At 40.3% G+C, this 15,004-nt stretch overlaps 1 protein-coding gene across 5 annotated transcripts in view; it reads right to left on the bottom strand.

The window, feature by feature from the left end:
- Nucleotides 1-4,564: 4,564 nt before the first annotated feature.
- The window catches only part of CLEC16A (C-type lectin domain containing 16A), a 96,992-nt gene continuing 86,552 nt past the window's right edge, over nt 4,565-15,004 (bottom strand). Inside the window, exons 24-27 of one of the 5 annotated variants that reach the window (XR_012837904.1) lie at nt 14,450-14,654; nt 12,478-12,664; nt 6,026-6,173; nt 5,790-5,931 (exon numbers count right to left, since the gene is read on the bottom strand). Coding sequence is in view for 1 of the 5 variants with exons in the window: in XM_075767761.1 (XP_075623876.1) it covers nt 6,169-6,173 (5 nt within the window). In the remaining 4 variants the exon portion in view is untranslated. Of the gene's footprint in view, nt 6,174-12,477; nt 12,665-14,449; nt 14,655-15,004 lie in introns of all 5 variants that reach the window. The other 4 variants (XR_012837901.1, XR_012837902.1, XR_012837903.1 and 1 more) reach the window with 4 other exon arrangements.

Here is a 15,004-nt window from a genome sequence, read left to right as displayed (position 1 = left end):
ACTGTCTTGATGGTATTACTATCTTGATGCTTTGAAGAACACTTTTTTTTTTTTCCATATTCCCACAGAAAATCATTTGAAGGACAAAAAAAAAACCAAACCAACCTTTGCCTTTTTATGTAACAAATGGCTATGGACTAAACCAATAAGAGGGCTTAAAATTAGTGCTTCTAATGTGACCACTGAGACATTTCAGACTTAATTACATGTGAGGCAGGCTTAACCACCCATTTCTCTCCAGTTTCACACAAGCAATAATTGCCCGTGCAGCCACACTGCAACATTGTAAAATTAACCACATCCTAGAGGAGCTGGAAAAGAAAAAAGGGAAACAAAACAGACTCCAGAGTGTCCAGGCAGAACGGGCCCACTGACTGGCCAGCAGGTCTCCCTTCTGCAGTAAGAATTAGAACCATTCAACTGAAGTCAGAGTTTTCTGTACCAAACACCTAAAGCAGGTAACGGTCTACTTCCTCATTTGCCTCTCCACTTTAGCTCTTGTTGACTGAGATGAAGCCAGAGATACAAAAAGATTATTCCTGAGTCTGTATGTACACATGTACTTATGATCATCCTTATTAATCTATTTCTAAAAAAAAAAAAGAGTGTTTTTTTAAGAAGCTGTGCAGATTTTACTGCAAGCTGTAATCTTGTGCACCAAATGATACGCTACCCCAAGGCAAAAAAAAAATGTGTTAATAAAGTTAGTGCACTAATATAAACCCAAATAAATAGTCTCTATTAATAACAATGTTGAAATTAACCCGACATAAATCTTACACCTGGATCTTATGTTAGAGGCTAGTGACCATACCGTGGAAGCTGGAATGTGTTTCTGTTTCAGTATGGCTGGACCACTCCAAACATGCTCCTCTGACAGGCAACAAATCCTCAGTGAATGAAAGAGATAACAGAATACTTTTTGCACACTTAGGTCCTGTGAACGAAGACAGCAAAATATACACACTTAAGTCCTGTAATCAGCAGGGCTATACATGAGCTTATCTGTTAAACACAGAGCTAGGATACTCTGCAGATTCAAAGCCCAGAGGTAGCAGAAAATTCCAGGAGTTTCCTGTCATGGTAGATAGTACAATTCAGGATGCCTCTGCCTTGCTGCAGTGCTGCTCAGCACTATGATACTCTTGCATAGGGAGATAATCCCCTCTCATTTTACAACCCATCTCCACTGTATACCGTTCAGAGTGTACAGCTCCCAACCACCTTCCGACTACTGCATGTTCCAGACTGTCTCTGGAAGCAGCATGGAACAAGCAGCTGCTTTGTTTGCTCCAAGGTTGCAAAGTTCATTGAGGGACATGTACTTATTTATGCCTTGTACATACGGGTTTTGTTTTTCCATCTTAGCTCAAGCAGGTTAGGTTACAGATTCGTACCTTATTCTGTTTCTTCACTGCCTGCTTTCATATAATGGGAACAGGATTTCACACTGCACATTGATCCATCCTCCTGAGTCTCCTGGAATGGAGGAGGAAAGCTAACAAAACAAGGTGGAGCTGCTCTTTCTTGCCTGCCAGGTTAGAGTTTGCTAGAGATCCTCTTGGTTCACTATACAGAAGTGATTATTGGATCTACCACCTAAAAATAAAACAAATCACCTTACAGGAAGATGTTACTGTGCAGATGGATTTCGAATTGCTCCAAAATGAACCCTCCACACTGTGAGCCAAATGCATCTGAAAGGCTGCTGCTCTCAGTCAACAGAGTGTCTGAGTGAAGAGGTACAAGTTTACTTCTCTGAGTGGAGTGAAGCTGTATACAGCTGCAGATCTAAATCCCAGTGCAAGCACATGAGTGCATCTTTACAAAGGCCCAGCTCAGAGGTTGTGGAAGTATGTATGTTTTTCATTTTTCTTTCTTACACTGAAACTAAAAAAAACAACACACCCCCCCCCAACCCAAAAAAACCCAACCAACAAAACAAAATCACAACAGTAAACTAATAACTGTCCTAGAACTCAAGCCTGAGCTGTATCTCAAACACTGACAAAGGCAGTGTATTTTGCTGTTTGTACTGCAATGTCTGAAAATTACGCATTTGTGGAACTATCTATACTTTAATTTTCAGAGTTGAGAAATACTGTGGTTTTCTTTCATATTGTTTCCCTAATCTAGAGGCAATTCAGAGACATGGAGGCTGCATGTGTAAACCAGAATAACAAGAGCTAACACAGACATCTCCCTAGCCAGAACTAAATCTGTCCGTTATGGCTGCCTGTGTTTCCCCTCTGACATTTTTCAGAGGAAAAGTGTATCCTACTCAACTCTGAAAGACACCTTGTGCCTCTGCTCTGGTTGGATAGAAGAGTTAACTTCTTGCAAGATTTCTAGTAGAGTAATTTTGGCTGAGGTAGGTTTGCATAAAAGTTGCTTAATACACTTTGAATGAAATACTGTCTCATTTAAAAAACTGAAATATCCTTTTCTCCATTTCCATTTTCTCCATCAAAAAGCTTGAAATCATAGATTTTGTTCATTTATTGTCCCCTAATATACGTTGGTTTAGATTCGTCATATGTAACCAAACGATGAGTCATGTTTGAAACTTACCTATAGCCCCCTTTAGGCACAGCACTTTTCCCTGCATATGACATGAAATACAGTCTGCACAGGAAAGAGACATAAATGACCATACAGGTATGAAGACTTCTCAGCTACTATTCCCGTGAGGCTCTGCAGAAATGTAGTTGGACTGACTGGGGATCATAACTTCATGTCAATGTTAATATTTCTCTGAACTTTTCGGATTACAGAGGAGATGGGAAATGGCTCTTCAATCAACTCTTGTTGGCAGCTGAGGCAATATCGCAGATGATTCTCATTCAGACTGGCTGAACAAACATTCTGAGTCTCTCCTATTGCTTTTCTCAAAACATCTATTTACTCAGCATAACACAACACTCTAAGGAATAGCAGTACATGGAAGAGTTTCCTCATACATACTAGAAAAAAATCTCGTCTAGAAGATGTATTTTAACATCGGATATTACATATAATCTGTCTCACTATTGGAAATACAGATCAGTCACCAGTAAAGGGACTTGCTTTGCGTTCAGTTCTTGAGTCATCCACAGACTTTATGTACAATTTTGAGCAATCAGCCTGTGATATGCTTTCCTCATCTTTAATACAGAAATGATGCCACTACCTTACACTCAAGTCACACACGCTACCCTACACACAACTCATCACTGCAGACTGTAAACTCTTTGTAACAGGGTTTGACTCTTAATTCATGTCTGTACAGCACCTAGTACAACTCAGTTTCAGTGTCATCAGGGACATCTGTGCAATATAGTGGTGGAGAATGAGAAGTTCTTGAATCAGCTTCTGGTCATCCAGCTCAGAGTCAGTAAGGAATTAAGAAAGAATACAGCATTAAGTGTTTCAGGGCTTGAATTACACATTAATAAGGTTCATCATGGGACTATCCAGAAAATTCAGCTGCCAGAATGAATGGTACATTATCCACCAGGGAGCTGAGGAAATCCTGCCAACAGACAGGGGTACATTCTAACACCAGGCTATGGCGACTCCTGCATTTGTTTTCTTGAAAATACTGAAAATCAACAGACTAGTTTCCCCCAGATACATTCACTCAGGATAATCTTTAAATTATTGTTCTAATACATACATAATGAGTGAGTCTTGGTTAAGTCTCATTGCTAATAGTGCCTTACAGGAGCTAGACTGCTGGTCACTTTTGGTTCTTCATTTTGGAATACCTAAAAAAAGCTTTACAAGGATTTTTTTTATTTCTTTCTGTATACAGACTTCCTATTCCCATTCCAGTTGTTCTCAGCTGCTTCCTGAGAAATCTTTTTCTAAAGACAAGGCTCCACATGAAAAACTGTACAGAATAGCGTACAGATACTCTGTGCAACAGACTGATAAGTGGGATTGTTCAGAGATATTCTGATGAACAGTTATATATTGGATTTGAACTTTATTGTGGGTTCTTATGCTCAGAGATGCCATATTTTCAGTACTGTTACTTATCACGCTCAAGCAGTTGAAGATTTCTTCATGCTTACCAACACTTAACACTTCCCTCCTTTGCCCTATGAGAGGCAAGTCTGTCACAGGCCCAACTCAGAGACAGCAAAAGGGAATGTCTGAGAGCTACTCACCTACACCAACGCTTCCACATTATTTCAAAATACATTTCCTGTCACTTTAAGCTAAGACATCTGACTGCCACTGAAGCAGATGAAATGTGTTCACATGTTCCTTTCTAGTGACTCTGGTCTTGTACTGTAATGTCTTAAACTGTGTCCTTTTTGTGGATTTTTTTTCCCCCCAAAATAATTGTGCAACCTGATGCTTTTGCAGAGATGGCCTGTACATCATACTGCTATGGCTGAATTTAAGACAAATGGCTGAATTTAAGGCATTATCTTGCTTTTCCTATGAATTTTTTACTTTAAGTTTCATATTTCTTTTAGCCTATATGACTCTTAGAACAGTTTCAACATTTTAAGACTGACTCACACATTCAGTTTGACTTCTTAGAGGATAAATAATTTCCTTACTACCATTAGTATGAAGCAGGAAGGATGGAAAATATTCTAGAAATACTGGGGGTTTTTTCTTCTTTTTTTAAAATTACAAAGAAACCAGGCTTCTTTTCAAACATCAAAACTCTTACCACGAGCTAATCAGACTGAGTAATTGTGAACCATTGCAAATTATGACCAAAACTTAAATCAAACAATCCTACAAGATAGGAAAAGACTTTTTTTCTTAGCATTTGGAAGTTGTTCAGATGACTCAGAGTTATGGTGCAAATGAAAAAACAAATTATTTTTGCATTGACTTTCAAAGTTACAGGTACTCACCAAGAACTACATTCCTTGGTGCAAACAGTAAGACTGGAATTATAATTTTAACAACATTCCTTTAAGACATGTAATTAAAAAGATTAATTGTTAGCATCAACGTCAAAGTGCTTTACAAACATGAACTAAGCTTCACAAGGGCACCATTAATTATTTGATGGAAATATATTTGAAAAGCGTGAACTAAGGGACAGGCTGACGATCTGTCCAAAGTCCTATTAAGCGAAAGCAAAGGTGAAGCCTGCTGATGCCAGGATAACACACACACTGTGTACTCAACGTGAACTAATCTAAACGCAGCTATAGAAGAGTCAGATCTGATTTCCCATAACAGGTCTGATTTTCTCTTCAGATTCAAAGAAAAAAAACAAACACAAAAAAACCCCAAACCAAAAACAGAGGAAGCTTAGCTCCAAGACTGCGGTTCAGAGAGATCTGTGGTTTTAAAGAATTTGACAAGTCCTGTCCCTTGTTCCACCACCCCCACCCAACATCTAATACAAAGATCTGTTCAGAAACTCACAAAGAAGCTTGCAAGACCTATTTTAACCAAAATTTAGCCGAGCCAAGCAAGACCATTTTCCTCTAAAGCATTTTGGCAGCTACGTAAGAATTACAAGTTATCTAGCAGACAGTGGTTGCAAACAGCACTTTCGCAGGAAAGCCTTGAAGCTGATAAACTGTGATAAGCAAATTCAAGTGAACTGCATGATGCAGAAGCAGCAAAGCAAAAGCCGCTCACATCTTGTTCCCAAGAACTTTGGAATTAAGTTACACCCTTCTCACACCAGCAACAGGATTTGCATAGGATAATATGCATGTAGTGTAGAAAGAGCGTGACTTAAATACAAGCATGGCTGTGGACAGTTAAATCTGATATTCTTAGACACGACATATGTTTTTTATAGTATCAGTTAATTAACTGATATATTGAATAGAGGTCAAGATTTACATATAAAATGCTATATACTGATGTTTCTTTTCTCTTGGACTCTCCTGTCAAATTAGCTATTATTTTGGTTCTTTGTATGACTTCGAAGTCTTCTCTCTAAAAACCTCAAAACTTTGATACCTGAAACAAGAAATAGTTACATAAGTTAATAAAGGGTTTCAACTTTCTTATCAGAGAGAAGCCCAAAATGGAACAGCAGCCAGGGAGCACATACCTTTCAAGTCATCCTCTTGGGACAGAAGGCCAAGGAGAATCTTAATTCGCTTTCTGCTTCGACTAAGATCTTCATTTTGGTCCTGTAGCATCCCCACAGCACTTTGTACGCAGGTCCTCAGGAGTACAGTAGTGTCCAGGATTTCACCCTTCCCAGGAACAGTGTGAAAACAAGTTCATTGTACTTCAGTTTTACACCCTTGCCCCCAACACATCCCTCTTAAAACAACTGTAGTACTCTCTAGAAAGGGCCTGTCCCCCTGGCATCCCACCTCCCAGTTCTCCTCTCATTTCAGGCTAAAAAAATCTAAGTTCTTCTTTTGGTATCAAGTACACAATGCAACTTCTGTGGCCCTTTCAAATTGACATGCCCACAGCATTTGTATAGACTCCTCCAGGGGAAAAATTCAGCAGTTCAGGGAAAACAGGAGAACAGACTTTGGCCTCTTCAGAGATCTACCTGGTAGAATACCATGGGACAAAGCCCTGGAAGGAAGAGGGGCCCAAGACAGCTGGCTAATATTCAATGATCACCTCCTCCAAGCTCAGGCGCGATGCATCCCAACAAAGAGGAAGTCAAGCAAAACCACCAAGAGGCCCCCGTGGATGAACAAGGAACTCCTGGGCAAAGTCAAACAAAAAAAAGGAAGCCTACAGAGGGTGGAAGCAAGGGCAGGTAGCTGAGAAGAATACAGAGAAACTGTCCGAGCAGCCAGGGATCAGGTTAGGAAAGCCAAAGCCCTGATAGAAATTAGTCTGGCCAGGGATGTCAAGGACAACAAGAAAACCTTCTATAGGTATGTCAGTGATAAAAGGAGGACGAGGGAAAATGTGGGTCCCCTCCGGAATGAAATGGGTGACCTGGTTACCCAGGATATGGAGAAGGCTGAGGTACTCAATGACTTCTTTGCCTCAGTCTTCACTGGCAAATGCTTGAGCCACATGCCCAGGTTGCAGAAGGCAGGACTGGGAGAATGCAGAACCGCCCACTGTAGGAGAAGATCAGGTTCGAGAATATCTAAGGAACCTGAAGGTGCCCAAGTCCATGGGACCTGACAAGATGCATCTGCGGGTCCTTAGGGAACTGGTGGATGAAGTGGCCAGGCCACTCACCATCATATTTGAGAAGTCCTGGCAGTCTGGCGAAGTTCCCGCCAACTGGAAGAGGGGGAACATAACCCCCATTTTTAAGAAGGGTAAAAAAGAAGACCCAGGGAACTACAGGCCAGTCAGTCTCACCTCCGTGCCTGGCAAGATTATGGAGCAGACCCTCCTGGAGACTATGCTCAGGCACATGGAAAATAAGGAGATGACTGGTGACAGCCTACACTACTTCACTAAGGGCAAATCGTGCCTGACAAACTTGGTGGCCTTCTATGATGGGGTTACAGGGTCCGTGGATAAGGGAAGGGCAACTGATGTCATCTACCCGGACTTAAGCAAGGCGTTTGACACTGTCCCGCATGACATCCTTGTCTCTAAATTGGAGAGACATGGATTCGATGGAGGGACCACGCGGTGGATAAGGAATTGGCTGGATGGCCACACTCAAAGAGTTGTAGTCAACAGCTCAATGTCCAAGTGGAGACCGGTGACAAGTGGTGTTCCTCAGGGGTCGGTACTGGGACCAGCACTGTTCAACATCTTTGTCAGCAACATGGACAGTGGGATCGAGTGCACCCTCAGCAAGTTTGCTGACGACACCAAGCTGTGTGGTGTGGTCGACACACTGGAGGGAAGGGATGCCATCCAGAGGGACCTTGACAGGCTGGAGAGGTGGGCCCGTGCGAACCGCATGAAGTTCAACAAGGCCAAGTGCAAGGTCCTGCACGTGGGTCAGCACAATCCCAAGCACAACTATAGGCTGGGCGAGGAATGGATTGAAAGCAGCCCCAAGGAGAAGGACTTGGGGGTATTGATTGATGAGAAGCTCAACATGAGCCAGCAGTGTGCGCTTGCAGCCCAGAAAGCCAACCGTGTCCTGGGCTGCATCAAAAGAGGCGTGACCAGCAGGTCGAGGGAGGTGATCCTGCCCCTCTACTCGGCTCTTGTGAGACCCCACCTGGAGTACTGCATCCAGCTCTGGGGGCCCCAGTACAGGAGAGACATCGAGCTGTTGGAGCGAGTCCAGAGGAGGGCCACAAAGCTGACTGGAGGGGTGGAGCATCTCTCCTATGAGGACAGGCTGAGAGAGTTGGGGCTGTTCAGCCTGGAGAAAAGAGGGAAGATCCAGGGAGATCTAATTGCGACTTACCAGTACCTGAAGGGGCCTACAGGAAAGATGGTGAGGGACTGTTTATCAGGGAGTGTAGTGACAGGACAAGGGGGAATGGGTTTAAGCTGAAGGAGGGTCGATTTAGATTAGATATTAGAAAGAATACTGTTAGAGTGGTGAGGCACTGGCACAGGTTGCCCAGAGAGGCTGTGGCTGCCCCATCCCTGGAAGTGTTTAAGACCAGGTTGGATGAGGCTTTGGGCAACCTGGTCTACTGGAGGGTGTCCCTGCCCGCAGCAGGGGGGTTGGAACTAGATGATCTTTAAGGTTCCTTCCAACCCAAACCATTCTATGATTCTGTGAGTCTGTGACCAGTCAGACAAAGCAAGGGGACTTTATTTGGAGCTTATGGTATGACCTATGAAAAATGCATGCCTATGCATACTGGAGAAAATGGCTTTGGTTTGAGAGATGTGAGCAATCCTAAACATTCAAAAGGTTGTTAGCACATGTGCAACATTATATGTCTGTCTTGTTAAAGATTCTGGAAACTACTGTATTATTTTAAGACACTTGAGCTTTTTTTTTTTTTTTAATGTAAGAAACTTTTTGAACTCTCATCCACTAGAAATGTATGTAAAAACCTCCTAAGGTGGTTATTTAGAAAATAAGACCCCAAGATGCTAACTTCAAATTTTGCAGCAGACTCTTCTGTTTTACCAAAATTATACATCAAGTAGCCAACAGTTTTGGTATAAATTCTTGAAGTCACTCTGAAACATTTAAATGGCTCTTAACATGTATCACTATCATCAGTGAATCAGTGGGCACAGAGCACTGCAAAAACCATTTAGGCCATAGGTAAAGTACCTCCACTTTGCCATCTTATGGGAGAGTGCAAAAAGGAGATGGCCAGAGCTACCAGGAGGTAGGAACAAAATAATCATACACAGTGAACTTCAGGAACTTGCTCCGTTTCATTCTTGTCTTGCAAGCATTCAGCAAGATGTGCTCATTTCTCAGGTTACTGCCCCCTGCATCTAACAATTCTCATTTTGCTTGTTGGGACCTTTTTGAGAAATAGGAATAATGGATAGAAAAAGGTAGAGTTCATTCTACTATTCGTGATTTTTCATTTTCCATACAGCCTCTACAAAAAGAGGTAGAAGCAAGCCAGTTGCTCTACCTTTAGCCAAGCCTCTATCCTAAGTTGTAATCCTCACCACAGTTACTATTTGCAATGCCATTGGTTTAACTAATTGGGGAGGGATGTGTTAGCTAATAAGCAACAGGTAAATCTCACATTTAAAGACAATACCTCTGTAAAATACTAATTTCATTTAACTTTAGAATATCAGACAGAAATCATAAGATGTGCTGAGGGAGTATTTCCAAATCATAACATATCCCAAACTGTATTTATATAGATTAACAGATGTATCAGATAAGGTAACAAATACTGGAAATACAAGGTTAGATTAGTACTGGCCAGCTAGATTTTTTTATGGTGCTTTGCTGGGCAGGTTTAGAGAAGGAACTGCTTCTTTATCTGATCCTAAGCCTCCCCTTAGAGCTAGAAGCCAGCAGTTTCACCAAATCTGAAACATTCAGGTGGTAGACCAGCACAATTTTGAGTCTACTTTGAGGTCTTGTTATTGATGCTTTTGTTCTTACTCATTGGCAGCCTCCCCTCACCAGATATGCTACAACAACCACTTGTGCAATTTCTCCTGTCCCATAATGGACGCACACCTAAAAGACAGTTAACTCACTCCACTGAACAACATGCCAGTCAAGGCACACCTGAACAACAGTTACCTACACCTGTGATGCTGCGCTCTCAGTCCCCAGAAAAAGAGGATAAAGATCTTAAATAGAAACCAGTAACAAAACACAAACCATTTCACATGCTGAATCAACAGTGAGTCACAACACTCCTAGACTCTGACTAACAAGACCAGAGAATGAAGCAACATTGCAAAGAAAAAAAAAAAATCCTCTATTTAGTATGGCCAATAAAAGGTATGCTAAGAAATAATAATGGGAAACAGTGGCTTTTTTGTTTAACTATCAACTGCACTGGTGATTTCTTGAGTGTTTTTTTTATATTTAATTTTTATTCCCTGGCAAAAAACCTCTTGTAGTTCATAAAAGCCGAGGGTAAATGTACTCATCCTCACATATCTTCAAAAACTGTTGAAGTTCTCACCTTAACCATGATTTATCAATTAGTACTTATTAGTAAGGGGTATCTACTACTAAGAGAGATGCTTCCCTCCAAACGAGGATATATTCCTTCCCACCTCCAGTTTGTTGCAGAAATATTAGGGTATTTGTTCACTTTTAGGCACCTAAAATTGAATTTCCACCTTCAGAATATTATCCTAAAGCAAAACTATGGAAATGATTTGCAATTGGGTTTGCAAGGGCCCAGAACTGGTAGGAAAATTTTGCAAAGCCATTTTCAGGAATTTAAAAAAACCTTATCACCTCTTGCAGATGAGTATTTTTTTTTTATGAGCTTCTTGTCATATTTTCTCCTTTTTAGTACTTTCTCTATAGTTTAAACAAGTTGAGAAAGGCCTAAAGTTTTCCTCAAAATTAACTCAGAGAATGAAGTGTTTTGGTAGAAAAAGAAAAAGCAGCTCTTCCTGAACTGCACCTTTTAAAATTGCAACAGAAAGTCCCTGTAATGGTTTACGTGAGAAAGGTTTTAAATCTCTGCGGATCAAGGTTCTGCTCTTCTCAATTTTACCAGCCTACATGAAAGGATTACCATCTTCTTGTGATTTTTCTAAAGCCTTAAAACAAAAACAAATAATCAAGCTTCCTTTCCACATCCTAAAAAAACCTAACTACGTGAAAGCAGAGGATAAGGGCAATTAGAAGTGTAAGTAATCTCCTTTAAGAAACTAGAAGATTAGGTAAGAGGCTGACAGAATTTTCTATTATTTCCTCTTTGGCCATTCTGCAGAGACTTTCCTTCTACCTTCTGACCATAAGAAATTTTAGGAAGGACAGTTTTTGAAACTGAAACTTTGAATGCTGGCCACCAAAAAACCCCCAGTGAATATACTCACTGTCACATACTCAAAAAGTAAGCCTTATCTCCGTATGTCACCGGTCTTACCCACTACTTAAACAGGTTATCCTAAGCATGCCATCTCCCTGCTGAGGAATCCACCTCCAAAGCTGTTTAGTACATGTTAATGAGTAGTATTTCCTGTGCATGTTATTACTCATATCACCCTGATGTGTGACAAAAATTACAAGAGAAACTCTGCTTTACCAAGTGCATAAAATCTGTTGCAATGACAAGTAATATAAAGTTGCATCCTTCCTACACCTAATCTAAGACAAGATGCAAAACAGAGTCAAAGGAGCACTAGCAGGATATGTGGTCTTCCCAACTCTTGTGATTTTATGAGTCTTTTAAACATGGAAAGGTTCTTAGAATCCTAATATTGGAACAGTATTACCTGAGAACCTCATCTCTTACTGAATAAAAGCATTTCTAGCCTTTGGGACAGGTCAGAAAAACAGGGATACAGAAATCTACTCCAAAACAAAAATTGAAATCCTCACACAAACGAGCATCAATACAAAGGACTATACAATCTCTGAGTGAATTCATGCTGCTGTGAGATCTCCCCTCACTGATGAGACACTTAAGAATCATCCTTGAGCTCTTCCTCTCCACCTCTCTTAGCCTGAACAGGGACATCAAGAGGACTGGGGGTGAGGGGGGAGCAAAATGCTGCATTTGGTGGTAAGACATACTCACCTACAAACAACTTCTGTCTCTAAAACTATCAGAATTTGACAGACGTACATGTCATCATCCACTGAGATGACTTTGACTCCTTTTTCCCCTTCTCAGCAATATGTAATTTCAAAGACCTTACGTACTAGACTTAATAGTATATTGACAACATTATAGTATTAATTAGTAGTCTATCAGAATGTGTCAGAGGAGTAAAGCATGTGGGATAAGTGTAAGTACAGTTATTTTAGTTCACAAACAATAGCCAGGAGTAAGTCTGATTGTTATTGCATAGTCTACTGGCTTCTTTACTGCGTTTGTTTAAGGGAGGAATGATGTAAGTCATTTTCCCTCAACATTAGAGGATGGACAGAGTGTTTTCAGTTATTCAGAGCAGGAAAAGTGTGTGCACACTTATCATTAGAACCAGGTTCTCTTAGGAAAAGAGACTACTTTTGTCCTTTGTAGGCCCTACCTCCCTCTGCTGACTTGAAGTTCTTTTCTCTAAGACGTTATGGTGGTTCTGCCTCTCTTCTCCTTCAGAAACTCTTTTACTTCTGGTAGCTCTAGCTGTTGAGGGAGAGCAACAAGCTCTATTTCTGTAGTGGTGATATAGTCTGACTTGACTCATTTGTCCATCAACATGCAATTTCAAACAGCAGCTGGAAATAAAGAGCAAGTTAGCATAATCGTGTAATCAAATTTTCCATAATTCCCAGTTTGGTCACTACTACCAGATCAACACGATCCTTCCCAGCCCTTTAGTAAAAGTGTGAAGTTGATATATTTGAAATATTAATGCAACAACTACAACTTTCCAAAAAGAGCTTGTGAGGACGCTGATGCTGGTACATACACTGAGGTAGCTCAGATTTCAGTTAACTTCTTAGCTTCTTGCAGACTTTTGTTCTATTGCTTCGACTTCATATAGAAGTCTCACAAAGTCAGTCATGTTTACAGCCCATTTAAATAATTGACAAGAACCAGGCTGTTGAAGTAGAGAGCCAAATGTTTCCTGGGAATAACTGACCCATTTTGGGAGAGCAGCAGAGGTAGGAAGCCTCAGGAAGTACTACTATTAACAACTGTACTAAAATGAACCTCCTCTCCAAATTTTGTAACAATTGTTTTAATAAGTTTTCTGGCAAGAGGCTAGAATAAATTATATTCTTTGCTCCCGTGCCAATCACATTAACTCCTGCAACCAGCTTAGCTCAGACAATTGGGTCAATACAACTGTTCATAGTACTCATTTAATCTCCATAAGTTTTAAGTGTACCTTGTTGTTTTAGACATTTTTCTACGCTTTTCAGCAGCCTAAATCTGCTTCAAATAAATGACCCCAAAATGAGGACAAATTTACACAAAGGTGCCTTCATCCAATTAACTTAAAGTCAAAATTTATTTCTGCAATAAAACAACAGCTTGTTTTCCCATCCTGTGTCACAATGTTTATTGCATACTAAAGCTGAGAAAAATGATGTGTAACTAGGAAACAGAGCCTGAGTATTCCTCTGTCATTATCGGTCATCCAAACAGGCCAGAAAAATTATACTGTAGCTTATGTGAAATATAAACCTTTATTTGGGGGCACGACAGTGCGGATGGAATGATGAGATCAGTATTTTCCACTAAACAATCACAACATTTCTCAACTTTGTAGAATGAGTCTCTGAGGACAGGCAAAAGCCTTCAACGTATTTCAAAAGATCTCATAATCTAAGCTTGAATAATAAGGCATTTGATAATCTAAAAATTTCACCTCCATTTAGAGAGAAATTTTAGAGAACTGGATTTAAGAAAAAGCACTAACAATTTTAAGACCTAGACATGTTTGTAGATAAGCTGTTGGTAGAATCCTTGAACTAAAAACAGACACACAACTAAACACCGTCCAACCAGACTGAGTTACTCCCCATCAGCTCAACTGCTTTAACTGTTTATGATAACTTGTCTAAAACCTTTCTTCTAATTTTGCCAGTGGAGAGTTCCAACTCCAGGTGTTGTAGCTCTCATGACCTCTCCTTGTTTGAGCGATAAAAGGTACCAGCTTAAAGTTCAACAGAATTTTCAGGGAATACACTCACATAAGCAGTGAGCTGGCATTCCCAGTTGTATGCATCACATATTCAAAAAGATCATCAGGAAGTGTCAATACAGCTTTTATCTTGACACAAGCTTTAACGTGGCAGCATAAAAACACAGTAGGGACGCAATTTCTTCCGCCCTACCAAACAGCTGCATCCATGCAATTCCAGTGAACTCCTGCCTTGAAATAGAAACAAATCAAGCAGTTTAGGTGTCGAAGAACAAAGATATCAATCTCCAAATTCTGCATCTTTACTTAGACAAGAGTTACTGTGATAAACACATATACATGGACACCATTTCACTTATTTATATAACTATGCTGCAATGAATTCTTAATGATAAAGATGTGGATTTACCTATTAAAGGACTATTCAAATGACTGCACTTATATATTCACAATGACTAAGAGTGGACTAATACAGCATTGCATTTCTGTTAAGTTCATTTTCATCCCAGTCAGAATGAGAAGATGGCTTGAGGCTGTGCATTCATTCCATCTCTGACCATTAGTAACGCAGGGCAAGATGCTGAACCTGACTCAATGTCCAAGTCTAAAAAGATCTTGTACAGAAAACAGAGGAGAAAAGACAAAAGGGTGCAAAAGTTCTGAGGCATCAGAAGGATAAAGGAACCACAAAACAGTTTCAAACAAAAAGGGAACTTCCTGGCCACGAATTATCCTTAAAGCAGTATTCTTGGCATGATGTAGAAAGTCTGACTGTCAGATGTAGATTTAAGCTCATTTTGCCCAATACACCATGTTTTAATATTTGCATCTTACAGAAAATCAGTGTTGTCTCCTACCTATGATATCTAGCTTGCTTATTTCACAGTACAATGTGATTTAATTTCTTCCTAAGAAAGCTTCTAAAGTAATGCCTAGTTTGAAAAATAACATTTCACAAGGAATG

This window comes from Balearica regulorum, chromosome 15, assembly GCF_011004875.1.
Source record: "Balearica regulorum gibbericeps isolate bBalReg1 chromosome 15, bBalReg1.pri, whole genome shotgun sequence".
Classification (NCBI taxonomy): Eukaryota; Metazoa; Chordata; class Aves; order Gruiformes; family Gruidae; genus Balearica; species Balearica regulorum.
Note: the sequence above shows the minus strand (reverse complement) of the source record. Positions and strands in the feature narration are given on the sequence as shown.